The 26,608-nt window shown below is 41.0% G+C and overlaps 1 protein-coding gene across 8 annotated transcripts in view; it reads right to left on the bottom strand.

Moving 5' to 3' along the window:
* The window catches only part of DST (dystonin), a 436,076-nt gene that overhangs the window by 120,164 nt on the left and 289,304 nt on the right, over nt 1–26,608 (bottom strand). For 7 of the 8 annotated variants that reach the window (XM_039528296.1, XM_039528299.1, XM_039528297.1 and 4 more), the window contains 7 exons: nt 23,220–23,372; nt 20,765–20,998; nt 20,185–20,469; nt 17,691–18,236; nt 12,025–12,201; nt 5,240–5,363; nt 1,277–1,485 (listed from right to left, as the gene is read on the bottom strand). In XM_039528296.1, the coding sequence (XP_039384230.1) occupies nt 1,277–1,485; nt 5,240–5,363; nt 12,025–12,201; nt 17,691–18,236; nt 20,185–20,469; nt 20,765–20,998; nt 23,220–23,372 (1,728 nt within the window). Of the gene's footprint in view, nt 1–1,276; nt 1,486–5,239; nt 5,364–12,024; nt 12,202–17,690; nt 18,237–20,184; nt 20,470–20,764; nt 20,999–23,219; nt 23,373–24,482; nt 24,717–25,604; nt 25,752–25,943; nt 26,160–26,350; nt 26,501–26,608 lie in introns of all 8 variants that reach the window. The other variant, XM_039528295.1, reaches the window with a different exon arrangement.

Raw genomic sequence — 26,608 nt, 5'->3', positions numbered from 1 at the left:
GCTCCCATTGGCCTGCAGCAGCGAACTTTGGTCACTGGGAGCCGCAATCGGCCGAATCTGTGGATGCAGCAGGTAAACAAACCGGCCCGGCCCACCAGGGGCTTTCCCTGCACAAGAGGCAGAACAAGTTTGGGAACCACTGATCTAGAGAATAAAGAGACAAATATTTTAGGTATCTGGCAATTGTCACAGACCAAACAGGCTGGACATTGCTGTTGCTGTCGAACAGAAGACAAACAAGAACATGTTAACAGATAGTGCTATAGCAGCAGACAGAAATATACAAAAGAAACAAGAAGAGAAGATAGCGAAGTACGAAGAACTATCAAAAATCGCAATGATTATGGAAATCTAGAATAAAGATGATCCCAGTGATTACTGAAGTTCTTGGAGCGATCCCTAAAGGTATGAATGAGAAGCTCAAGAAGACATTAGTAGAGCCTTGCGCAGATACAAATTCATATCCGCGGATAGAAATTGGTATCCGCTGAACCGCAGGGCTCTCCCGGGAACCGCAGTGGCGAAAGGAGCAAAATGTGGAGCCACCACTCCCAGGAGCCAGCGCCCTGCACTGGCAGCTCCTTCGGCGCAGCTATACCACCCCAACCCCACCCCCAGCCCCATCCTCTGGCACGGCTGTGCAGACCCAGACAGGAGACGCAGTCACGTAGACAGCTGCATGGAAGGGACGGAGGCGGTACAGCTGTACCGGAGGAGCTGCCGGGGCGGGGCGCTGGCTCCTGGGAGTGACGGCCCCACATTCTGCTCCTTACACTGCTGCAGTTCCCAGGAGAGCCCTGACATTCAGGAGATACCGATTTCTATCCGCAGATATAAATTTGTATCCATGCAGGGCTCTACATGTCAGGAGTGCCAGGTATCATGATCAGTGACCTCCAGAAGACAGTGCTCACAGGGAATGTAAGAATTCTAAGGAAAGTCAAAGTAGAATGAGTGCATTTGAGCATTTAGAATACAGGAATTCTGCAGAGAGTTTATCAAAACTCTTGACTGCTAAAACCTATGGAGCCAGCACCTTGTCAGGATTTATTGGTGGCTCATTGGGAATTTGATAGTCGCTTTCCCCCTCTTATGCTTCAAAGTCTTGTATGTTGTGAAGGATGTTTTTGTTTATTTTAAATCCCCATGATGTAATACTGAGGAATAATAACAACAATACCCACCTTGCTCTTAAGAAGAAATAATTACAGTCTTGAAATTGTTAAACATTATCTGAATTAGCAGGCAAATGTATCCTTCAAAGAATGCTACTTACAATATTTTTACTAATGATATCCTGAATAGCAGCAGAATTCAAAGGCATTTGACCTTGTTCTTCAAGACTCTTTTCAACACCTCCCATCCAGTCAAGCATTTCATCCAAACCATCTTGCACGCTTAGGGAACGAGTCAACGTTATCTGGAGCTTCTCATTCCGTTCGTTCACAGATTTGGATAAACTGTCATATCTGCCAACAATGTCATCTGAAAGAAAGAAATAGAAAGGAAATCACTAAAAGTTTCCCCTTACTTCTCATAAAATCATTGAGCCCAATCCTATAGTTCTAACTCTGTTTTTGCTCAGTCCTCAGTGGAGAGTTCTCTGAAAACATTTGTTCAATGTGCAGTGGCAGTCAAAAAGCTAATGTTACAAACCATTAGATAACAAGACAGAAAATTTCATAATGCCACTGTATAAATCCATGGTGCGCCCATATCTTGAATGCTGCATGGAGTTCTGGTCACTCCATCTCAAAAAAGATGTATCATATTTGGAAAGGGTACAGAGAAGGGCAACAAAAATGATTAACAAAAATGGAATAGCTTCCGTATGAGGAGAGATTAATAAGATTGGGACTTTTCAAGTTGGAAAAGAGATGACTAAGAGGGGATATGGTAGATGTCTATACAATTATGAATGGCATGGAGAAAGTGAATAGGAAGTATTATTTACTCCTTTACATAACACAAGAACCAGTGATCACCAAATAAAATTAATAGGCAGCAGGTTTAAAACAAACAAAACAAAGTATTTCTTCACATAATGCACAGTCATCCTGTGGAACTCTTTGCTAGGGAATATTGTAAAGCCCAAAACTACAGTGGTGTTCAAAAAGGAATAAGATAAATTCATGGAGAATTGGTCCATCAACGGCTATTAGCCAAGATGTTTAGGGATGCAACCCTATGCTCGGGGTGTCCCTAGCCTGTGACTGCCAGAAGCTGGGAGTGGAGCACAGGGGATGGATCATTCCATGACTGCCTGTTCTGGTCATTCCCTCTGAAGCATGTGGCATTGGTCACTGATGGAATACAGGATACTGGTCAAACCCAGTATGGCCATTCTTATGTTCTTATGAGGCAGACTTGCCAAGATAAGGACCTTGGGATTTGCCCCTTGACAATACACAATCAAAAGGCTGGATCTTCAGTTATGGCTGAGGAGCACATAGGACAGCTCAGGGTGGGGGGCAAAAGGTGGCTTAAAGCCTCCTTTTGCACTTCCCATTCCTGAAGCAACTGTTTGCAGGGCTGGTCCCTGGGTACTCTAACTTCTACCAGCTGTTAACAGCTCCAAAGGACTGAGACAGCAGCTAGGGATTAGTGAAGCATAGGGCATCCCAAACCCACACTTTTTCCTCCAGCTATGCCCCTATGCTGTCATCAGAGTAGGATGATGATATAAGAACTTGTATACCCACTTTACACAAGGAGATGATCTGCCTTGTACTGGAGTGAAGCTCCCAAGGCTGGATACACTATTGGCCAGAATGCACTGGTTGTGTGACCCAAAGTGACCACATCATCCTGGAGGATCTAATTCCTAATGTACTCTCTCATCTAATCCATCCCCTTCCCTTTGCAATTGTTCTTTAAAGAACATTTGCTTGTGCCTTGTCTCCTCTAGTTGTAATGTCTCAAGTAATGATGATTCCAACTATTATTTAGATAGACTATTCCACAGGCTAATACATGTCATTAGTGGAAAGTTTTTCCTGGTCATCAGATTTTGTTCCTCTTTCTTTTAATTTCACTCCACTGCTCCTAGTCGTAACTCTAATTAATTTCTCTCCTTCCTTAGTGTTTACCTGTCAAATATGTTAATTAGTTGACATGCCCTGCCCTTTGCAAGGCCAACTAGTCAACTTCTTAAATTAAAATATGTTTTACAGTCCTCTCACATTTTCAAATCTCAACATGTGAAATAATAATTCCCCAAGCAGCAAATAGGTCACAACACAGTAAATATCAATACAAGGATTATTTTTAATATGAGAGTCTGAATACTTAATACTTATATACAGTATATATAAATATGAGGGAGTGAAAAATTTAGATATACACCATTCTACCTATCATCCTTGTAAACAGAGACAGGATGTTTACAGGCCCTCTCCAGCAGCTGTCCAGGAAGTCAGTGACTTTTCCGAAGGTGTTAAGAGGATTTTTACTGAATCTTGATCTGGGTCTGAGCCAGGACTTACTGATTGCTGGGAGCAGAACTCCAGAAGCTTGGAGTGCGTGGGTATTCCTTCCTCTCTGATTTGTTTGGGACTGGGGTACAGCAAAGCAGCTGGGCAACATGGATAACTCACTTAATCTGGGTAGTTGGCCTCATTGCCTTAAACAGGCCGGGCAGTGTAAATTATAAAAGAGTTCTAGGTGAGAGAAAGAAACAGAAAAAGCTGTCCCAAGGGGCTCCTGATTCCTAGAGCCCAACACAGAGACCTTTGCAAAACAAGGTGTCTGTTTCTACTGATTGATTCTCACTGTGGCTTTTGTTATCCATATGAAGGAAAATGAGTCCAGACCTGTCCTACTTTCTAAGTCACAAAGACAAGTAAATACTCTCAGAAAGGCCAGAGATGGTTTTCTTTGTCAGCCTTTACTGCTTCAGAACTATGTCTGTCCATCTACATTGATGCCAGGCCTTCCAAAAGGTATATACATATCAAATATCTATCTTTCAGACAGTAAATAAACAGCTAGGAAGACAAAGAGAGAAAAATACAGGAAGAGTTACCAACCAAACTGAAAATTCATTTAAAAAATATCACAGGTAAAGAGTGTAAATGCTAGAGAAAACACCATCTGAGCATAAGCAAGACAGGGGGTTTAATAGAGGATTTTAATAAAGAAATTTGTAATCCGAACGATGCTAAACAGATGTACTCCACTGAATTCAAGGTTGAAACTAGGGAATTAAAGGAGTAAGCCTGCATATCCATCTTTCCGTTGTATCTTTAGCTTCAGATACATGTTCTAATAATGTTGTCTATTTTGGCAGTAATAATTTCAAAGAACTCTCTCAAGTCAGTTAAGTCATCATCTCCCGTAGCCACCTCTTCTTCCCCATCTTCTTACTGAAACCATGTCTGCCCTTGAAAAAAAAAATTGAGTTTAAGCAGCCATTATCCACGTGTTCCACTATAATAGTTTCTCTGTGCCAAAATCTTTACTCTGCTGTACATTCTTCTGTATAGTATGTTACTTTACTAAAGAGGTGTAAATTCAATGTTAATCCAGTTTTAACCACACAGAGTTGAACACAACCCAAATATGTTTATTATATACTTCCTGATCCTGCAAATACTTACACGTACTCAATTTGAGAATAATCATGTGCTTAAAGACAAGCATATAAGTGTTTCAGGATCAGAACCTACAACTGCAAAAACAGAAGAAATTGGGGAAAGAATGCCATTCTGGTTTTAATTCTTTTATTGTTTAAGATTAGATGTTCTAGCAGTGACAGTGCAATCGACAGAAAAATACTTAAGTGAAGGGGGAAATGATTTCACTGGTTTTTAAATAATTTCGTGGTTTTTAAATAATTAGAGTCAGGACACAGACCACAGGGGGATATTCGTGATCCTCAACTTCCCTCTGTTGCAGACTTCCTGTGTGACCTTGGACAAGTCACTCTTTGTCTCAGGTCCCTGTTTGCAAAATGGGGACAACAATAACTCATTTCTCCTACCCTTTGTCTGCCCTGTCTATTTTGATTGTAAGCTCTTTATTTGAACACTACTATGGCAATATTACTTTATTTGTCAATTTATTTTCTTTTTTTTAAGCACTACAATAAAGTCACTAAGTAGTGGCAACATATGGCCCACTAAGACATAGAAATGAAAAATGACAAGGGAGGGTGGAACATTCGTCCCTTATCTCCTCCAGCATGTAGGTGCAGACTTGAGAGATAAAAGACGGAATTGGGAAATAATAAAACTCTTACCCAGTGTTTTCTGGATTTCATCTTTGTCTGGTAGTAAAGTTCCCCTGGTATCCAAAAGCACTTCAGCAGCTTTTTTCAGTTTCTCTACAGCAACCTGGTGATTAGACACCTGCCCCTGGAGAACCTGTAAAATTGCATTGCTTTAAATTTCAATACCGTTCACTAAAGCTAAAAGTCACATAGTCAGCACACAAGAGAAACCTGCAATGAGGTATATTTGGTGGACATAGCTGAACTTTTATTTATCATACAAATATCTGAATACGCCTGACATGAGCAAGCAAAAAGTAGAGCAGAGCAGCGGTAAGGGGAGCTGCAATAGCCTTGAGGCCACTTACAAGTCAGTTCTTAAAGGATTGTTTCATGCACACATCTTTATTTTTAGAAACAGGAAATGGTGCAACAGGGTGCAACATGGATGCCTTTTGGAGTTTGTCCTAAGCACATACTTCTGCTTTTTTGCCAGACAGTTTTATCCCTCTCTTCCAGAAATCTAGGTTCCTGTGGAATACCTTTATAAACTTACTTCACTTATCTGACCATGTAGCTTATTCCATTTCCAGGGCATTTCTATTCACTCATAGTTTCTCAATGTTCCTATTTTGTTTCCCACTTTTTGAAGTCTTCAACCACAGTGAACAATGCATTTCTAATAATATGTCAATCCCTTCTATTGTCCTAAGGATTATCAGTTAACTTCAAAGTGTCCGTTTTAGTTTTCTACATGGAGTACAACTCAAGCCCTCAAATCTTTTCTTCTAAGGTAGATTTCTGAGACGGGGTATCATAATAATGATCTTTATTTGCACCATTCTGAATGCAATATCATCCTTCCTGTTGCAGAGTGACCATTAATATACTCAATCTGCCACCTAGATGGACTGTAATTTTTCAATGAATTTTCACTATTACTGATGTCAGCCACACTAGAATGTACAATGAATCCTTCCTTAACCACATGAAAATAACTATTGGCCACACTCAGTGCACAATTTCCAATCCCCAGCAATTTTAACAGTGGAGTTGTTTTTTAAAAAGGGTCAGAATAATTTTTTTAATGGGAAACATTCATTTTTTATTTCCACCATATTTAAAAATAGAAAAAACATTTTTGCTCAAACTTTCCAAAAGCACCTTCAGGAAGAAACCAGTAAAGAAAAAATTCAGCCTGTAATATGATGTTGACAGAGTAATTGAGCAACTGAAAACAGGCTGGAATGCAAATCATTATACACCCTTAATTAGAGCAGTTGACACCACTCCTGCTATAACTATGAATAAAGAGAGAGAAAAAAATTACTTCTGGAATAAAATTGACCCAATCTGTGATCCCTTCCTGACAGAAAAACTTTTGATCTTGTGTTAGTGTATCCAACATTCTACTGACCTCCTGTTTTATGACACTTATCTTAGTCACTGATTTCTGATGTGGAACTTTGCTATATACCTTTTGATGAATTCTTTTAAGACCATTTGCACTGCCTTTACATCAGTTATCAAAAAGAAAAACAACGAATTTATCAACATAGTATCAGACAACTGTGCAAGTTTAAGAGTACAAGGAAGAATTTACAGCATTTGACAATCAAGAAACAGTCCCCATCAGGTTGTATTCAACAAGACCTGGTACCAAATTGGTACGAAATTGCCTTGAATCAGGAAGAACACTTCATGGACTTTACCCTGCCTCACCAGGTGCCATGAATCTTCTACTGACAGTGGAACACACACCCTGCATTTACCCATATGATAATGGTCAGTATTGCTTTATACTTATTGTGCTCACCCGTGCCTTTAGACCAGGGGTAGGCAACCTATGGCATGGGTGCCGAAGGCAGCACGCGAGTTGATTTTCAGCGGCATTCTCACTGCCCAGGTCCTGGCCACTGGTCTGGGGGGCTCTGCATTTTAATTTAATTTTAAATGAAGCTTTTTAAACATTTTTAAAACCTTATCTACTTTACATACAACAATAGTATTATAGACTTATAGAAAGAGACCTTCTAAAAACATTAAAATGTATTACTGGCACGCAAAACCTTAAATTAGAGTGAATAAATGAAGACTCGGCACACCACTTCTGAAAGGTTGCCAACCCCTGCTTTAGACTGAGTGCAAGCTCTGAAAGGCAGGAACTCTGATGCTGGCATGTCCTACCTATTCTGCAATGTTACATACACTTACAATGCTAAATGAATCATCCTTTACATCCGTTACTGATGGTACCTCTACGCACTTTCAGGCAGCTGGAAGAGAGGTGCACTTTAGTTCTTTCCATCATTCTCGTGCAGAACACACTACCATTTTAGTTTAGGCATTGCTATCAAGAGACTGTCACTGATATACTTCAGTGTGGCAGCTGATACACTAGCTGCCATAGAGAAACTCAAACATAAATTAAGAGGCATTTTCCTTGCACTGGCCACAGATATTGTGTTTACAAAATAAAAAAATAGGACAAACCAGAAGACATTAGATGGTGACAGAAAGCAAGCAAGCTTGTGCTTAAGGCACTGAAGAATATTTTGAAGAACAGTTAATCCCAGTAAAAATACTATCCTCATGCTGCAAAGGTCAGTGTCTGGATAGATTATCAACTGCATGTGTTGGCTGAAAGGGACAGCTTTAATTTACAACACCTGACTTTTTCAAAAATTCTCTTTGTTTTGCATTCACTAATTGGCCTTCTTTATTCATTCTGGTCTGAACCTCCTGTTTTTATTCTTTCCTTGACTCTTTTGAGCCTGTGCACCTCCCCCTCCTTCCCAGCACATACTAGTTGAGTGTTCTTTTGTGCTGCAAGCAATCCATGTAGGAGTTTCATAAAGGAGCCACAGTCCGCACTTCTTTTGTGTCAGCTGCATGAAAATTGGCATTATACCGGATATAATTCATTTGGGAGTAGGGAACAAAGAGTTTAAAAACAGCTTCTGATTGTAATCAGTGTTGTTCCTACTTTTCTAAAACTCAGAAGCACAAATGAAACTAAATCAGTTTGAAGTTCAGAGTTCAAAATTTACATTTTTAATTATAAAATAACAAATATTCCTTTTTTAAAAGTATGATGATCATTATAATATCACAGTGTCATCTATCATTCTGCTCTGGTGTACCAAAGTGTCAGTTTTCAGTGCTGCCATGTGGGAGAGAGAAGTTTTTTCCCAGGCTGTTCTGATGGGCGATAGGTATAGCATTCATTTCCCAGGGGGAAGGTGACTCTATTGTGCCTCAATAAACCCTGCTTGTCCAGATTTCTAACTAAAGGAAACACTTATCTGGTATGACAACTATTTGTAAAGTGCAAGAAAGAAAATATAGGTTCAATCGGGGCTTTCATACATGATTATTAGTATCCTGAGGTATTCGTAATTATATTATGAAATGCATATTGAATATTCCATCTGACAGAGAAAGAGCGAGAGACAGAGATAGAGACAGAGACAAAGAGAGAGAAATTACAGCTGAGCAGTTATCTTGCCAGTTGGAAAATGAATGAAGACTATTCCAGTTCAATTATAATTACATTATGAGACAGTTTAACAATTTTTATAAAATCCTGACTCCACCATAGTTAATGGGAGTTATGTCACAGGCTTCAATGGAGCCAGGATTTCACCCTACATTAAGAACATGCGTATATTCTTATGCATGTTCTAATTCTTTTCCCTGCTTCTCTGGCTATCATGTTGTTATATTTTTTTAAACAGTAGTGTAAAATTTACACAGTAGTTTATAAAACACAGAAGAAGACACTGCCCCTACCCTGGAGAGATTTCACTGTATCTCACAGAAACACAAACATGTGGCAATAGTTTAGATATGCAAATTCTAAGAGTTAAATTTTGCCCGGTTTACAACTGGCCTCTGCTGATGTAACCAAGGGCCTGAGTCCCTTGGTGACAGAACATCTGCCTAGAGCAGGGGTCTCCAACGCGGTGCCTGCGGGCGCCATGGTGCCCGACAGGGCTTCTAAGTGCGCCCGCGTACTGGCTGGCAGATGAGCATCTGCCAAAATGCCGCCGACAAGCTGCATCATCCAGAGGCATCGCCGCTGAAATGCCGCCGATTTTTGGCGGTGATGCCTCTGGATGATGCTGCTTGTCGGTGGCATTTCGGCGGATGCTCGTCCGCCGCCACAGTCCTCCGTGGCTCGTCGTCTGGCATCTGCTAGACGAAAAAAGTTGGGGACTACTGGCCTAGACGGTGGGTCACATTGGTACAAAGCACTCACAGCCCAATCAGGAGCCTCGACCCACTCAGCACCACCCCAGCAGGAAGCAGTGCTGGCTAAGGAGGGAGCATAACCATAGTCCTGTCGGGGTCTAGTGATTCAGTACATCCCCAGGTCTTCACTAGCAGAGCTCCTATAGAGTCCTGGCAACGGCTTAAAGCCAGCGTGCTTGGCAGAACCCCCAGACAGGGCCACAGAACAATCATTGCCTGTTCTGACCTTGTGGTGAATACCCTAAGTACAGATGCCTGTGCTTGTGTAAAAGGGTGCAAAGTGCACCCTTCCTGTGCTAGTGGAGGACAATCAAACCCTTAGTAGTAAATTCAAAGATGACAAAATTCATCATCCCTTGTACAGAGACAGAACCAGCTCCTGTGGAAAACTGCTTACAGCAGAACCTCAGATTTACAAACATCTCGGGAATGGAGATTGTTCAGAACTCTGAAATGTTCGTAACTCTGAACAAAATGTTACGGTTGTTCTTTCAAAAGTTTACAACTAAACATTGACTTAATACAGCTTTGAAACTTTACTGGGCAGAAGAAAAATGCTGCTTTCCCTTTATTTTTTTAATGGTTTATGTTTAACACAGTAATGTACTGTATTTGCCTTTGGGGAGGTGGGAGTCTTTGCTGCTGCCTGATTACATACTTCTGTTTCCAAATGAGGTGTGTGGCGGACTGGTCAATTTGTAACTCTGAGGTTCTACTGTACTTACTATGCCTAGCCACATGAGATTCCTCTCATTTGGCTGGACAGAGCATGGAGAATTCAGTCAGGCACAGATTGTTTTTACCTCAGTGTAGTTAGTAAGGTCAACCTGTAGCCTGAGGTTTCCCTTAACTAGCTATACTGAGGTACACCAGTGTTCCATCTAATTTTTTCCCACATACGTGCGGAATTAATTTTGTTATGTGCACCAATATGGAGGTGATGTGTGACTCATCACCTCCATATTGGTGCACATAACAAAACTCATGTGGCAGGGGCGGGGCCGAGGAGTTCGAAGTGTGGGATGGGGCTCAGGGCTGGAGCAGAGGGTTGGGAAGCAGAGGGTGAGGACTCTGGCTGGAGGCTCTGGGGTGGGGCCAAGGGCTCTGAGATGAGGCAGAGGGTTGGGGTACAGGAGGGGGTGAGGGCTCCAGCTGGGGGTGTGAGCTGGGGATGAGGGGGGTTGTGGTGCAGGAAGGGGCTGGGGCAGGGGTTTGGGGCTGCGGGGGGTGAGGGCTCCATCTGGGGGTGTGAGCTGGGGATGAGGGGTTTGGGGAAGGTGCAGGGGGGGGTTAAGGCTCTGGGGTGGGGCCGGGGATGAGGGGTTTGGGCCAGGGGAGGGGTGCCTCTCCCTGGGCCATGGCAGGTTCATCTGCAGTCCGGACCCCCAGTGATGGTCCGCGTTTCAGGCTCCCCAGGGGAGAACGAAGCAGCGGACCACCTCTCACTGGTTGCCTGTAGGAGCGGCAATAGCTGTGGGCTCCTTCCCCACCCCCCATCCCCGGTCACTGGCAGGCAGGCAGCGGCTGCTACCTGCCGGTGATGGAGGTAGAAAGAGGAGCCCTCAGCGCCATCCGGCTGAGAGGAGTGGGAGAAGGAGGGGCACGGAGAGAAGTCCATGGCCAGCAGACCTAGAGGAGCACGGGGAGGGGCCAGAGAGGAGCTAGTGCTGCAGTCGCTGGGCCGCAGTGCAAGTGAAGTGGAGTGTGGGCCCGGCGCAATTATAAACATGGTACTACTGTCTGGGCTCGGCTGAGTTGGGGCCGGGGAAGGGGTGCCGCAGCAGGTCCAGGGCTGAGGGAGAGGCATCTCTCCCCATCGCAGCCCTGAGTGCCTGCATGGCTCTTAATAGGCTGCTGCACGGCCACGTGGCTGTGCAGCTCAGAGGGAACTTAGGAAACTATATTGCCTTATCTCCACTAGGATTTCACATCAAGACAGATATCTTGAGTTAGTTATCTCAATGCAAAAACATGGGTTTTTTCCCCCAGGGAAGGTCTTAAAGATCAGGATAGGACCTAATGTAGAGGACAGATTTTCTACATCTGCCTACTGCAAGATTCTTACACTTTCATCTGCAGCATCTGATATAAGACAGTATCAGAGAAAAGCAGTGAGTTTTAGAGAAAAAAACAGAGCAGAAAGTCAGATACAGAGAGATGATGCTCCCTTCTCCATCAGCAACCACAGCCTCAAACCCCTCCTGCTACCAAGTGTTCACAGCAGCAATTATCAGAATCACTGAGTTTCCACTAAGCTGCTAAACCTTCCAGCTTTTACCCCCTCACCTGATAACTATGACTAAGAAGTTATTGGCTCCCACCCACCATCAATGGCATTTTTTCCTCACCGCATAAGCCAGTTTCTGTAAAAATCTGCCATGTGCTTTATTCTTAACACAAAGATTTTCAGATAAACTTCAGACAATCAAGTTCAAGGTCAATAGGAGCTACATATATACATAAAATGCAATAATTTGGCCCGTAATCATTTAAATTATATTAGACTATTCTGTCCTTTCAACAACAAGCGATGATTTATTTAGTTTGTTGGGGCTTTTTACCTTGGTTTCTTCTAGTTGCCTTTGGAGGTTCTTAGGATCCACTGCAATTGGCTCAGACAGCTGTTTGTTCACAGCGACTTCAGAGGTCTGGAGACCTGACAAAAGCCCAGATGAGGCTTCTTCATAATGCTGGTATTTATCTACCAGGTCTTTAAGGTTATTTCCAAGGATACCACACTAAAAAAAGTAGAAGGAAAAAAACAGACATTAAAATGTATACTTTATTTCATATGAGTGGGATTTCTTAGGGATTTCACAGTAACATATTGTGCTCATAAAAAGATTTTGCTCAATCTACAGTGCCCAGTATTTCACATTTGGATGTCTACAGTTAGCCACCTTAAAATGTAGTCACCGGGAGCTACAAATATTCAGTATCTCAAAAAACGAAACTCCTTTTCTATGTGCATAAAAATACAGATGTAGGTGCCTAGCTTTAGGTACCCAAGTTTGAAAACTTTGACCAGTGCCTAAAGCAGTTTTTACAATAAATGTAATTTGGACAATTATTAGACTAGGTGATTTTTTAAATAAAAACAATTACATTTGCTTTAGTAGTAAATGGATATTTTGTATAGGAATATTGCTGGGCAAGATAATTGTTTGGGGATTGCCTAAACCACATGCTGCAAATAAGCTAAAATGTTAGGGATTATTCAGCAGAAGTTTTGCCATGAAGCCCTCATCTGCACAGAGATCTGAGCAAGTGCAAGAGTCGGCCCAGTTGGCTCTCTGAGACCTTAGCTAATATGCACAAAAATACACATGCGATGACACTTATGCCATCTGCTAATATCTGGCCTGATTCTGATCTCATTGATCAGATCTACACTGATTCTAGGTCTGATTCTGATCTACACTGGTTTTATACCAGTGTAATTCTATGGATGTCAGTGGGGTTACTCCTGACTTACATTTGTAGAACTGAGAGTAGAATCTGGTGCACATTTCACTCTCTGTGCCCTAACACTTTGGAAGAGCTACAGGGGAGAATCAGCCTAAACAAGAGAAACTACAATAGAGAAAAATATTTCAAATCTTTTAAATAGATTCTCTGCTTTGCCAGAAGTTTTTGGGTTGGTTTTGAAAAAAAAAATACTAAGCTTACTGTTAATTTAAACCAAGTTCTGAACATGGTCATGAGTTGTTTTACTTTGTTCCTAGTACGGAAACCCACATGGGGGATGTCAGCAAGGACCCTAAAATTTGGGCAAGAGAAGACCCTGGTTTTCAAAGTGGCTTATTTATAACAAGTCTCTACCTGCTAAGGGACTGGCAAAGTGTTCACACTTTATGTTGGTCTTGTAAAATGTGGTGTTTTTTTCTGATCAGACAGAGCAGAATGCTAGTCTTTTAAGTTAACATGCCTCACCATTCGCACAGTGAATTGTGCCAAGCAATGAAATGCTAGGGAAATTCTTCTGGTATCTATGGAGACAGTTTTCACTGGCAAATTGTTCTGGTTGCATAAAGTCATAATATTTACCGATAGTTACTTTAAATATTTATTTTCTGAAGCTTAGAAAAACGATATTCCAATTGTATCTTTTACACTTGGTACCTAGTCTCCACCTAGTGGCCAAACATTACAAGATATTCTGTTTATCTGAAAGGGGACTAGAGCCCTTGGTATGATTATGTACAAAACAGTGTATGTTAAAAATTGATCTATAACTTGATTTATTTGTTTAGATTTATATAAAGATTAAAAAGCATCTCTCCAAGGTTCTAGTCACTCCTGCCATCAATTACACAAACAAAATGTGGAAAGTCTCAATTAAAAAGACCCTGGGGCCCAGATGCACAAGAGGAGTTAGGCGCTTAACTCCATGGTTTAGGCCCTAAGCCCCAGTGCATGGCTTCCTCATTCCAGTCTGGATGTCTATCTCCCACCTAAATCCTAGAGCGAGTCACAAATGAGGGAAGATAGGTATTTGGCTGCCTAAGTCAGGGCAGCCTCTTGAGTACACCCGATCATACCCCTGAGGCAAGTTCTCACAAAACAGCTGGGGGGTGGGGGAGCTCCCTCAGAACTCTTAGTCCAGAGGTAATGCAATGTGGGAGACTCCTGGTTCAAGTCCCCCTCTGCATGAGTGAGAAAAGGGATTTGAACAATGATCTGCCACCGCTCACGTGAGTACCCTAACCACTGAGCTATGGTATAGATAGGTGGGGCTCCCTCAATCTCACCTGTTGAAGCTGTTGCACTTTGGATAAATAATTGAAGAGTCATTTGTGTGTGGAGGGGGAACATGCCTGACAATAACTATGTAGTCTTGTGGTTAGAGCACTCCCCCATGCTGTGGATACCCAGCATTCAGTCCCACTGCTCCAGTCTTAGGAAAGTATAATTTAATGAAGAAATGTCTAAGATACACTAGGCCTTTTTTTGTTCTGAACATTTAGGCTCAAACATTCAAAGAGCCTTCAGGGTGTGTGTTCTAAATGTGCATATGCACAGGGCAGCTTGGCGAGTTACCCATATGTGCACATACATGTCCATCTGCACCTGGGAATGTAGGCTGTGTGCATGCCCAGAACAGAGGTTCTTTGAAAATCTTGCATACAAAGTCTTTACCCCCACCTAGATTAGATTAGGTAGAATTAGGTAGAATCCAGCCTATTAATAAACAGCAGCTTTCAATCCTACTTTTCACTGCAGGTTTAGTGAGAAAATCTCAATGAGTTTCTCCAAACAGGGAGAGACGCTTGCTCACCAAATGTTCAAGAAAACAGATCAGAATTTGGTTTCATAATGAGGGTGTCATGTCCTGACCTAAATCAATGACTTAGACAATCATCGTGCAAGAGCTCACTCAAAAACCATCATAAGACTCAATCCTGCAAGACGCAGAGTATTTAGCAGGGGCTGAGCGCCCTCAGCTCTCACAGACTTCAACAGTACCTCATAGGATGAAGCCTTGATTGAGAAACGGAATGCTGGCCAGAAAAACAAGTTGAAAAGTGCTAGAGACTATATAACATCTACCTGGAGAACAAAAAGTGATGAGCAAGAATGAGTCTTAGGCCTGGTCTTCACTACAGAGTTAGATCAACCTAAGACAGCTTATGTCGACCTAATTGTGTCAGTGTGTACGCTACAACCTTGGTCCCGCCAATGTAAGTGTCTACTACAGCGACATAATAATTCCACTTCTAGCATAGCGCTTATGGCCATGTAGTTAGAACCAAACAATGTCTGTGGAGACATTGTGTTACTTACATCAGCTGTTGGCCCTCATTCTAATCAATTTCATGTCCCCCTACTGGAGCCGTGAAATGGACAAGAAATGCTGATAGGTTCCCAGCTGAAAATCCTGCGCCTGGCTCACAGCTCTGGCTGTCACCCCTGGCAGCTGGGGGAGGGGAGGGCTCCAGCTAGAGCCCAGCTGCCCCCCAGCTCCCAGGTCCCCACTGAACTGCCGCCCGGGCTCCCAGCTCCTCCGTTCCCAACTGAACTCCTTCCCGGGCTCCCAGCTTCCAACTGAACTGGTGCCCGGGCTCCCAGTTTCCTGCCCTGAACCAGGTTGCCACACGGGATCACAGCTCCCTACTCCCAACTGAACTGCCGCCCAGGCTCCCAGCTCCCTGCTCCAAGCAAGGCTGCTGTCTGGGCTCCCTGTTCCCCTCAGGGAGCCCAGCAGCCTCCTGGACTCCAGGCATAGAGCTCCGCATCAGGAGCCCGGCTGTCCCCCTGGGCTCCCAGCTCCCAGCAGGGATCTTCATGCCTGGAGCCTGGGCAGCTGCCGGGCTCCCAGCAGGGAGCTCCATGCACAGATGCGAGCCTGGGTGGTAGCTGGGCTCCCAGCAAGGACTGGAGAGCTGAGAACCTGGCCTGGGCTCCCAGAAGGGACCTCCGTGCAGAGCTGAGAGCCTGGGCTCTCAGTCCCCCACACAGCCCCTCTTCACTTAGTGGAAGCACTCCTAGTGAGGACACGCAGCACCGACAGCAGGAGGGTGGTGTGGACATGTAAATCTGCAGTAATTACTGCAATGGCTGTAAGACGACCTAACATCGGTCAACTTACGTTTGTAGCGTAGACATGCCTTTAGTGACAGGAACATCCCAGCCAAAAGATGGACCTTTTACTATGCAACACTACAGCAGTAGCAGCTTATGCCCAGGGTTAAGCCTATGAACATCTGGCACAGGGATAAGACTGCTGAGCAGAGCTACAGTGACACACATATAAATCTCCCTTAAACAGATCAATGCAACTCTACGTTACAACTGTGAAGGTTAAAATTATAATGGTGCTATCCATGCTGAACAGTAAATGGAGTGACATTTGTTGCTAACTGAAGGGTGTTGATGAGTCAGATGTGAAATGAGTTGGTGATTTAGTCCAGTTCCTGGTGAATAGGTGTCCTCAGAGCGAAAGACACAGATACAGAATTCATTTCCCTCCCCTAGAAGTTAACCTTCCAGGACAGCATTGAGACATGCTGGCAGGGAAGCGTGGAGAAGCTAGCACTGCTGCTGCCCATGCTAAACCTTTCTAGTGGACTAGTGAAAGCCAAGTTTAAGAGACTGTTAATCTAACACCTCTCAAAAGCAATGAAGTTCCACTTAAAAATGCACATAGAAAATTACTTCAAACACTCAACACAAATTTAAAAATCATAGTGTGATTCTTTAAGCATAGAATGGGAAACCCTGTCCTCTGCTTTGCAGGTGTGGAGGGCCCTTTGGCTACAGAACTGGTTCACCTCCTCTGCATAGGCTGTACCAGGATATGCAGAGGCTATGAAGGGAGCCCGCACCATCTCTGCAACACAAAGTCCAGCTCTGCAGGGGCTCTGCAGGCAATCACACAGAAAAGGGGTAGGGAATAGTGCCAAAGCAGGTCTGGATTAATACAGGGGCTTCAGGGGCTGCAGCCCAGGGCCCTGGACTAAGGGGGGCCCTGGTACAGAAGGGCTCAGGCAGGCTGCCTGCATGCCATGGCCCCACACTGCTCCCAGAAGCCGTCGGCTTCTGGCATGTCTCTGCAGCCCCTGGCGGGGGGCTGGGGAGGAGAGGTGGCTCTGCACGCTGCCCCCACCCCCCAGCACTGTCCCCACACCTCTCATTGGCCAGGGAATGGAATTGCTCCTTAAAGACAATGGTTTCTGAGAGCCCACTGCCAACTTTGGAGGTCAGTCTAGGAAAAACTAGAATAGGCCACAGATAAATTAAAGCTTTCTGACAAATTTATATTTTGAATGCTAATCTTGGCAGGCCCTGGCTTTTATTGTATTTGTTTTATTAATAGGACTAGAGATAGGTTACCACTTGGAAGGAAAAAAATCAAGGGCACAAATGATAGGCAGATGCAGTAGGTAGACAAATCTAGAGGTACCACAGAGTTTCCTTCCATTCCAAAATGTTATTCAGACATTCTGCTTTCATAGATTCATAGATTTTTAAGACCAGAAGGGACCATTAGATCATCTAGTCTGACCTCTGTATAATACAGGCCACAGAATTCACCCAGTTACTCCAATAACTTGTGCTTGACTAAAGTATCTCTCTTTGAAAGGCATTCAGCCTTGACCTGAGGACTTCAAGAGATGGAGAATCTATCACTTCCTTTCTAGTTTGCTTTAATGGTAAATCATCTTTCACAAATATTTGATGAGCCAACTATTTTCCCCTTACGCATTCAGATGTAAATAAAACGTACCTTAGTATAAAGAGATTTGAAACGATCTGAAGCACCATCCAGTTTACTTTGCACCTCTATGTAAGTAGCTGAAGTATCAATACCATCTTTGTCAACCTTGACACCATCTTTTTTACTCCAAGATTTAGCAGCATCTAACACCCTCTGTCCAGAAATTGTAATGTACCGTAAATCGCCTTTGTGAGAAATAACATCTTCTGAAAAACTCTTTTGCCTTTTGAGCTTGGTCATGATACCAGTGAAGTCAGCAGCACCAGCCTCCAGGTTTTTAAGTTCTTGTTCTGACTGCTGCAGCCAGCTTTCAAACTCACTGTAGTCTGTATCAAATTTCTCAAGTTCTTCCTGCAGAGAGTGCGTTAACTTCATTTTCCATTCCGATTCAGCTAAAGCAGTTTCATACTGGACTTTCAGTTCCTTCATGTTCCTTTGCATCTTCTCTTTTTCTTCAGGGGAAAGGTAGTGGCCTTGTTTCTCAAGTAGCGCTTGGGCAGACTGAGTTGCTATTATAACAGCCTGTTGCTGAGAAATAATTTTCTCATGTTGCGCCTATAAGAAAAAAATTAAAATATTTACGACTAGTATCCTCCTGTAAGGTTCCATCACAGCACATTTTTTTTAATCAGAAGTCTCCACTGAAATCACTGAGGAGTTCTGTCTAGAAACTGATAGCACAACATGGACCAAAATTACAAAGCAGCTCAGAATGTTAAAAGGCTTTTCCACATCTCTTCTGATTGATCAGATAACAATTTGTGATTAATGTAAATAATGAATAGAAAGAATGTTTAAATTAGATTACTCAAAAATTATCATCTGATCTATCAGGAGAGGTGTGATAAAGCCCTTCAACATTCTGAGTTGCTCATTAAAAATGCCACTCTTATTCATTGTTTACCTATAGCATTTTCAAACTGTAAAAAATAACTACTGGTAATTACAAATCAGACCCTAGTGTATACATGGGCAAAGCCCTTTTGACATCAATGGAACTTGGAGAAACACTGATGCACATCAGCTGAGGACCCAGCCCTATATTTCTAACACAACTCAGTGCAGTGACTTGCATGGATTACCAACTATAGGCAAGCCCAGTCAGAAAACACCACTTTAAATTTTCCCAAGATTTTTTTTCCCTCATTCCATGGGTGATCACTCAAGATAGGATTCATTATATAACATGCTAAATGATGGGCAGTTTTTTTATAAGTGTAAGTATTCCTTTACCAGTTGCACACACAATAGCTACTGGTTCTAACCATGGGCCGTATATATCAATGGGAGAATAGATATTTCCTATTGATTTTGAGTGAATAAAAGTCATTGCTAATTTTTATATTTCCATTTTTGGATTTTAATAAACAGTTCTCAAGATGATTATAAAATATCTTTCCTTATAGAAAAATTGCCATTCTATGGCATAAAAAATCCATACACATTAGATACTATATAGATTTCACCAAGTTAAAACTAATAAATGAAAGGATCTATAAATACACATTAAAAGAACCCGATGTAAAACATGTTTGGCTCTGGGAGGAAAAAAAACCATATCTTTTAAAACACCTCAGTTCCTGAAGTGCCTCATTTCCTATAGAAACAATGACCATGTATTTTGTAAAATGGGCTCCAGTGCTTCTCCATATATGTGTGGTAGACAGTTATCGAAGATCAGATTTGAGCCCTCTGTTAATACTATTTTCTGAAGAGCACTAATAGGTACAAACGAAACCACCTATGCTTCCATTTTCTTTAAGAAGGTTTTACATGGAAGCTATTCCAAAATACTGAGTGTTTCTTTGATCAATTTCTGCAGATCCTTCATCAGTTCCATCACTCAGAATGTAAAAGGGTTTGAGCTGTTAAAACTGTATCTAAAATACAGAAGGCTGTCATAATCAAATATGCTGACTGGAGCAGATATCTTAAAATTGCTCTGTTATGGAGTTTTGCAGCTCCTGCTGAAGCCTTCATAATATGGTGCATTACCCTCTGGGAATTTGTCACTTTTAAACTGAGAATAATGTAGTTTAATAATCTCAACAATCCAATAACGGTAGCTGTGTGCAATCAGTGTTCAGTCATCAAAGGGAAACATGTCAGAACTAATAATTTATCTTTGACAAGGATGAGGAAAGATTATGAAGCTGTGTTTCTGCCTACAGTACTTTATTTATCTACAATAAACATTGTACTGTGTTCATTTCAGCCTAGAAAAATGAAGGGCACTGTGATCACCATTAAGATGTCAACATTTGCCACTGAGAACACTGCAGTTTCTCCCATTCTTACAACAGGAAATAACTGGGTACCTGTGTGGTAACTGACAAACACTGACACTTTTTAATGCCTTCTCCTTTAACAGAATATCTATCAATGTACATTACGTATTTCTTTGAAGCCTGATGGATAGGCTTTCATTGACTTCAGTGGACTTATTACCATAGTACCTAAGTGCTGAATATTTGCCATAGCTGGTAACATGCGCATATAGTACCTTGACTTTCTGATACTGCTGGTTCAGGTTACTGTCTGTTGGTTTTACTCTGCCATCTACATGGGTTTCAGTCTGTTGCTGAAGTTCCAACAGGTTACCATTGACTTCATCCTCTTCTCCCTCCAAAACCTTTACATCCCCTTCTTTAAAATGGGTTCCATTCTGTTCTATTGCCAGCGTCCATTTCTCATCCCCATGCTCTGCTGCCTTATCCACATTTGACAGCCAATCCAAGAGATTTTCAATCGTATTTTTACTCTCTTCCAGTTGTTCTATGGCGGCAACCTACACATTGAAAACTCAGAATTTGAAATCTGAAATCATTTTTAGCCTTTACATAGTTTCAAATGTGGAGATTTTAAGTATTTAAAAATATGTTGTTAAATCTGAAAATATCTGTTAATTGACATATTGAGAATTTGCTGTATTTGTAAAGCAAACATGCACTAATTACTTTGATAGTAACCCAAGTAAAATATGACTTTCATCTCTCATTGACAAACTAGTAATAAGTGGAAACACTATTCCCCCAAGACTTTTTAAAAATTCAAATAAAGATGTAGAATTGTTGCATAGGAACCTTTTCTGTTTCCTGCTTAATAGCTGTTGTCACAGCTTTATCCAGGACTTTTTTGGACTCTTCTGCCTTCTGGCTAAGCAGCAAACATTTTGTCTTAGCTTCATTAAGTTTCTGTTCAAGAATAGTCTTGTCTTCTTGTGACAGCTTTCCTCCATTCTCTTTCAAGAACATCTCAGTGTTTTTCACAATCTCTGCCAGTGCCTGTGCACTTGCCAGCATATCTTTCTGTAACTCCTTGTGGGAAAAACAACAAAAGAAGGTAGATAAATTATCTACCTGTACTTCACTTCAAACTTCTCAGAAGTCCCTCACTGAGAGACAGCCTAACTCATCTTATCCCACACATTCTTGTAAACTCACTTTTATTACTGTACATTAGTTCAGATGAGTTATGCTTCTGTTTCTCAGATGGGATTTTGCCCCCCCCCCCCCGCCCGCATATCTCACAGTTGAGCCTTGGCAGCTTGAGAGATCAAGAGTGTGGTTCCAGTCATTAGCTTGGAGAGCAAAGAAGTCTATTGTTAAAGTATTAAAGAATAACTCATTTAACAATCTGGAGTGGGATAAGTCAAATGTTCCACAGACCATAGTAATAATGCATTTCTGCATAACAGTCCTGGGATAAGTCCAGAGCTGAAGCAGGTCTAGAGGGAGTCTAAACTGATTGACGTATACCTTCTTTTGGTCCCTTCCTCTCAATATGTGTGTTGCACGAACTTAGACTCCCTCTAGACTGCCTCAGAGAGTTTTAGAGTCACTTAAACTCATAACCGATTACCAGCATGTAATTACATCTCAACCCTTACACCTCACTTCTGAATTTGGCACAGTAGGTCTAAATTAATGTAAAGGATTATAAGGAAGAATCATAAGCCAAAGGCCCTTAAGAGCAGGGTGATGTTTATGGTGCCACCAGATAAAAAGTTTTGGACTCTCACATGGGCTTGTGGGTTTTGTAGTGTTTTTTGACATTTAGCTTGAGAAAGAGCAGCTCATTTTAACGCACTAACAAATATTTTGGATGCCCTTCCTTTGGACACAGTAAATATTTTATATTAAATAAGATACAACTTCTCCCCTAAAAAATGTTCGTGCTTTCTTCCATACCCCATCTTATACATGGAATGCTCTCCCTGAACTGATCCATAAGGAAGCTTTTCTTCCTTCAAATCCCCTCCCAAGACCTGCTTCTACCATGATGCCCACAAGAAATCAATCAAGAAATGAGGGCTAGGCTTTGGGGCAGTTGTGGATAGAGGATATTTATAAAGCAAATACATATTTGTACATAATAACTTGGTCTATCCCGCTTTCTTTCCCTTGGAATTTTGCTGGTAATCTTAGACAATACGCTCTTAGAGTCAGGGAATGAGTCTACTTTTGTTCAGCACAATGGGTTACTGATCCTTCCTGGGACCTATGTGCACTACCATAATATAAATATTAAATAATAATAAAAAACATACAATGCTAAATCCTAAAGTCCTCACTGAGGCAAAAACTTAACTGATGTCAGTGAGAGTTCTCCCTCAGTATTAACAGAGTAAAAGTTTAAGTTTTAGCACAAGGGCAGGGCTTAATAGCAAACTAAATGAAAAGCTTTCAGATGTACATGTTGTCACAAGATTATAACAGAAAATGTGAAAAAGTTATAAAAAGGTACCCAGGGAATCTGTTGCCATCACTAGAGGGACAGAATTTATGGGGAAAAAAGATGGTACAGAAATCCTTTTACAAAAAAGTTTCAATAACGATGTGAGCAGAACATTCCATGCTTCCAGTTATAAAGGTCACGTATGATTTTGACATAATAAGCTTGGGCTTACTTACATGTGATTTTCTCACATCTGGCAAGAATGCTTTTGAACTGCAGAATCACATGTTAGATCTCAGGCATGCTACAAGATTGTTTCTGAAAGTATACAGTGCGTCGCAGGACAGTCTATTTATTTGCTTTTTATCAAGCCACCCTGAATGGGAGCACTGTACAGGTTCAATCCCTTAGCTTCGGTCAACAAAGCATCGTTTTGTGTCTTTTTCCTTCTTTCCTTCCCTCTCTGTCCTGTTTTTCTATCCCAAGGAATGTTGTGCTAATTTCCAAACCACTGGGAAAACTGAGAGGCCACTTCCATTGCTGCTGTCAAAATTGCTGTGTAAATTAACTGGCCCAGGGTATCACATAACAAATTTGGATATCGTTCTTCAATACTTTTCCTTGCAGAGAACCAAGCACATTATCAGTAGTGCCATAATTCTTTTCAGCACAGAACCAGCATGAGATCCTGAGTCAGCTCCTGTTTCTACATCCCCCATGCAGTCAGGGCTTGCTATTGTTAACCTAAAACCTGCCTTAGTCTTCTTAATTTAATCTCAGATTGGTTTCTTTATGGACTGTAACTAATCAGAACTACATCATAAGATTACTAAGGTTGCTGCTGTTTAGTCAAGTTTTCACCTCTTGTTTGGTTTGGTATTGTTTTAACTCAGCCTTGCTGTCTCCGATAACAAGAGCTTCTTGGTGACCAATGAGTCGATTTTCTGTTTGCGTAAAGAGATCACATATTTCCTGTAGTTTCTCCTTGCATTCCTGCTGCTGCTCAGCCACATCCTAATTTGGAGCAAAAATAAAACACGAAATTCTGCATAGGCATCATCAGAAGCTCCCTTACAAACTACTTTTTAAACAACAATATTGCGAGGCAATCATTTTAAAAGTATGCTGTAAACATGATAGCAGTGGTACACAGTTTGAGCAAGGTGAATATGTAACAGTTATGGATCATAAGCCTTACATATGCTGTAAGTAAAAAGAGATCATGTATTGATGGAATTGCCCAGCAGAAATCTGGCCATGCATATGTGTACAAGTGAAACCTCCAACCAACAGAGGTGAAAATCCACATCTCTTAATCGCTTGAAATCTGTGATAAACACTATTAGTTCTGAAAAAGGATACCAAAACAGAGGTTAGTTGTGATGGGTGTGTTAGTTTAGTTGGTATGCATGTTACCTGTGTAGAAAATGCTTGCATCTTTTAAGCAATATAGAGGAATAAAACATGCATGATCATTATTGTTACCAAATTCTTACAGATGCTTCTCATTCACCCATTTTTATACATTTCTCTGCCATAGCACCTTGGCAACAACTTTCTTAGAATGTTACAAAGCCTCAAGATTCTAAATAACTTTTTCCTAACACATCAGTAGTGGATGAATTGTTGCCTTCTGAAGCTTACATTTGTGCTGCTATGAGAGGAAGGGATGTACAGATATACTGAGAGCATCCTCTAAGTCAGCCCTGACTATAATCATTTAGCTAATTACAAACACAATTGCTACGTTATTCATGATTGTAAGCAAACACAAATACTTTTCCTTCAGTCTGACAGAAATACTAGACTTGATCCCCTTGCTTTTGTGTCAATAATGATGTTTGAAAACTCAAGTATCCATCCACTTCCTAATATGATAGCTCTAAAAAGAATGGCTGTAACACAGAAAGACCATAACAACTATTTATCAAACCTGATTGATAGTCTTTGTAGAATAATGAAGGCAAAAATAATAAAATGTATAGGATATTATAACATATTTAACCCTATAGCCAATGCTTCCCAAGCAACTCATTTCTGTTATGACATAATCACACATTTGTATTAAAATTCCTCATCTATATCAATAAAACACTAAGCACACACTGTCACAGAAAGGCAAACCTTCTGATCACCAAGATCTTGTGCTGTCTGTAACAGTCCCTCTAAACTTTCCATCTGAGATGTGATTGTTTCCTGTACTTCCTGAAAACACTTCTGAGTACTATTTAAGAGCCTCAACAGCTGTTTGCTCTGATTAGGCGAAAGATCCTGGGCATGTTCAGAAATGAAGAACTGAACATCAAATGCTATGGAGTCCAGTTGTATCTTCATACAGCCAAGCTCTTTTGAATTGTTCTGTAAATAAAACAAGTGGAAATGACTGATCGTAAAGAAAGGTTCAGGGTTCATAAAGTATATTTCAGAGAGAAATAATACTATCTCTCGCTCAATGTTCAACTATGTTTTTGATGAAAATTTTAACCAAAAGGAGGAATTAGTCTAAAAACTTGTATTCCAAGACAAGGCAACTGGCTGAGTTTTCGCTTGTTTTGCCTTCTTGATCAGGGGTTTATATATATCAAGTTCCAAATAATGATGGTGCTCAGTCTTCTCCTTATTTGTTTTTTTATTTTTTTCACATCAGAGGACTGACTGACCATCAACACTGAAGAGGTACTACTGGGGAGCCATTTGTGTAACTGGAGGAGCAGTTCTGCAAAAAACTAGGAATGGGAGAATGTTTACTGAAGGTATTTCCTACCACTGGCTTTCTTGCCTTCCTCTGCAACCTAGAGTGACACCCCACTCTCCTCCCTACCCTGTGGACAAATTCTGCCCTCAGTTACACTCATGCAACCCTAATGAAGTCACTAAACATTCTGAAACCCTATTCAAACCCCAATTAAGTCATTGCACATTTTACATTCCATATATACATTTGAACAGTTGATTCTCTTCACGTCTTCACGGGTATCACATGAAGAGGGTGTTTAGGAGGCACTTGAATTCATGGTTTTGGATTTTTCCCCACTTTTGTTTCTTTAAAGCACCCTCCATAGCTGTTTTGGGAATGTACATTAAACTCATTGAAGAGATTGGAGTTTAAGCATAGGATGTAATTATAATAACTGGGATAGGTTGCAGTCCTGCATTACACATTCAGATGTAAGCAGAGCCAACATTACATTATCCTTTTTGATAATTAGTTATACTATTTTATCATTTAACATCAATGATACCTGCCTTGAGCAGTTGTAAGCTTTGCTTCACATTTTCTATATCACTAGTATTCACTGTCAGGTTGTTCACAGTTTTACTGTTTTCTGTGATCTGGTCTGAAAACTTCTGAAGTCTGCTTAGAAGTTCCTGATGCAATATTGAAAGCTTAGACTAGAAAGGAAAGTTATATATTTATTTACAGTATCACAGTCTAACCAGCCAAATCTGATATTAAATGAAAGCAAATCTGACACCTAATTTATGTTAAAATAAAACCAAACCAAAATATTTATTTTTAACTGAACTACTTTAAAGTAAAGTGAAGCAAGTACACACACACAAAAATCATTAATAGAAACATACCATTTCAGAGTCAACAGCAAAGACTATTTGTTTTGCACGCTTTGAAGACATGTCACAGACCACAAAAAAGGCCTTCTGTAAATATTCATGTGTTATTTTTAGCTCCTGAAGTTGTTCTTTGGGACCATCTTTGTGCAGAGACTTTAAAAACTCTTCTGTCAACTTCATATCTTTTTTTAGAACAACAGCAAAGGTAGCCAATCCTGATTCAAATGACTACAAACAAAATATAAACAAGATGCATTAAATTTACTAAGAGAAACAGATTTAAAAGTAAATTCATGTAATTGTATTTAAAATCTGAACCACATGATCTCTCTCTTTATATTAGGGCTTTCTATAGCATTCTGCACTGTATTACCTATATGCTTTTTAGTATACCATAGAAATAAATATATTATACTTACCTCTAATTGTTCAAGTTGGGTTTTTAGCATTTCCATGTTGTTACTAATAGGCTGCTGATTATCTAAGTGGAATTTCATATCCTGAACCATTGTCAAATGTCCTCGCAGTTTCTCTGTATACTTTAAACACTGCTGTACTCCACTGAACATCTGAAAATAAGTTTTAACAATCAAAAAATGCTTTCTGAGATAATAGAGAAACATAACAATTGTTTTCATTACAATTTGTTTTAAATTTACAATTGGAGTGTTTGATAT

Source organism: Mauremys reevesii, linkage group 3, assembly GCF_016161935.1.
Source record: "Mauremys reevesii isolate NIE-2019 linkage group 3, ASM1616193v1, whole genome shotgun sequence".
Classification (NCBI taxonomy): Eukaryota; Metazoa; Chordata; order Testudines; family Geoemydidae; genus Mauremys; species Mauremys reevesii.
The sequence above is the reverse complement of the archived record's forward strand: the minus strand, read 5'-3'. Positions and strand labels throughout refer to the sequence as shown.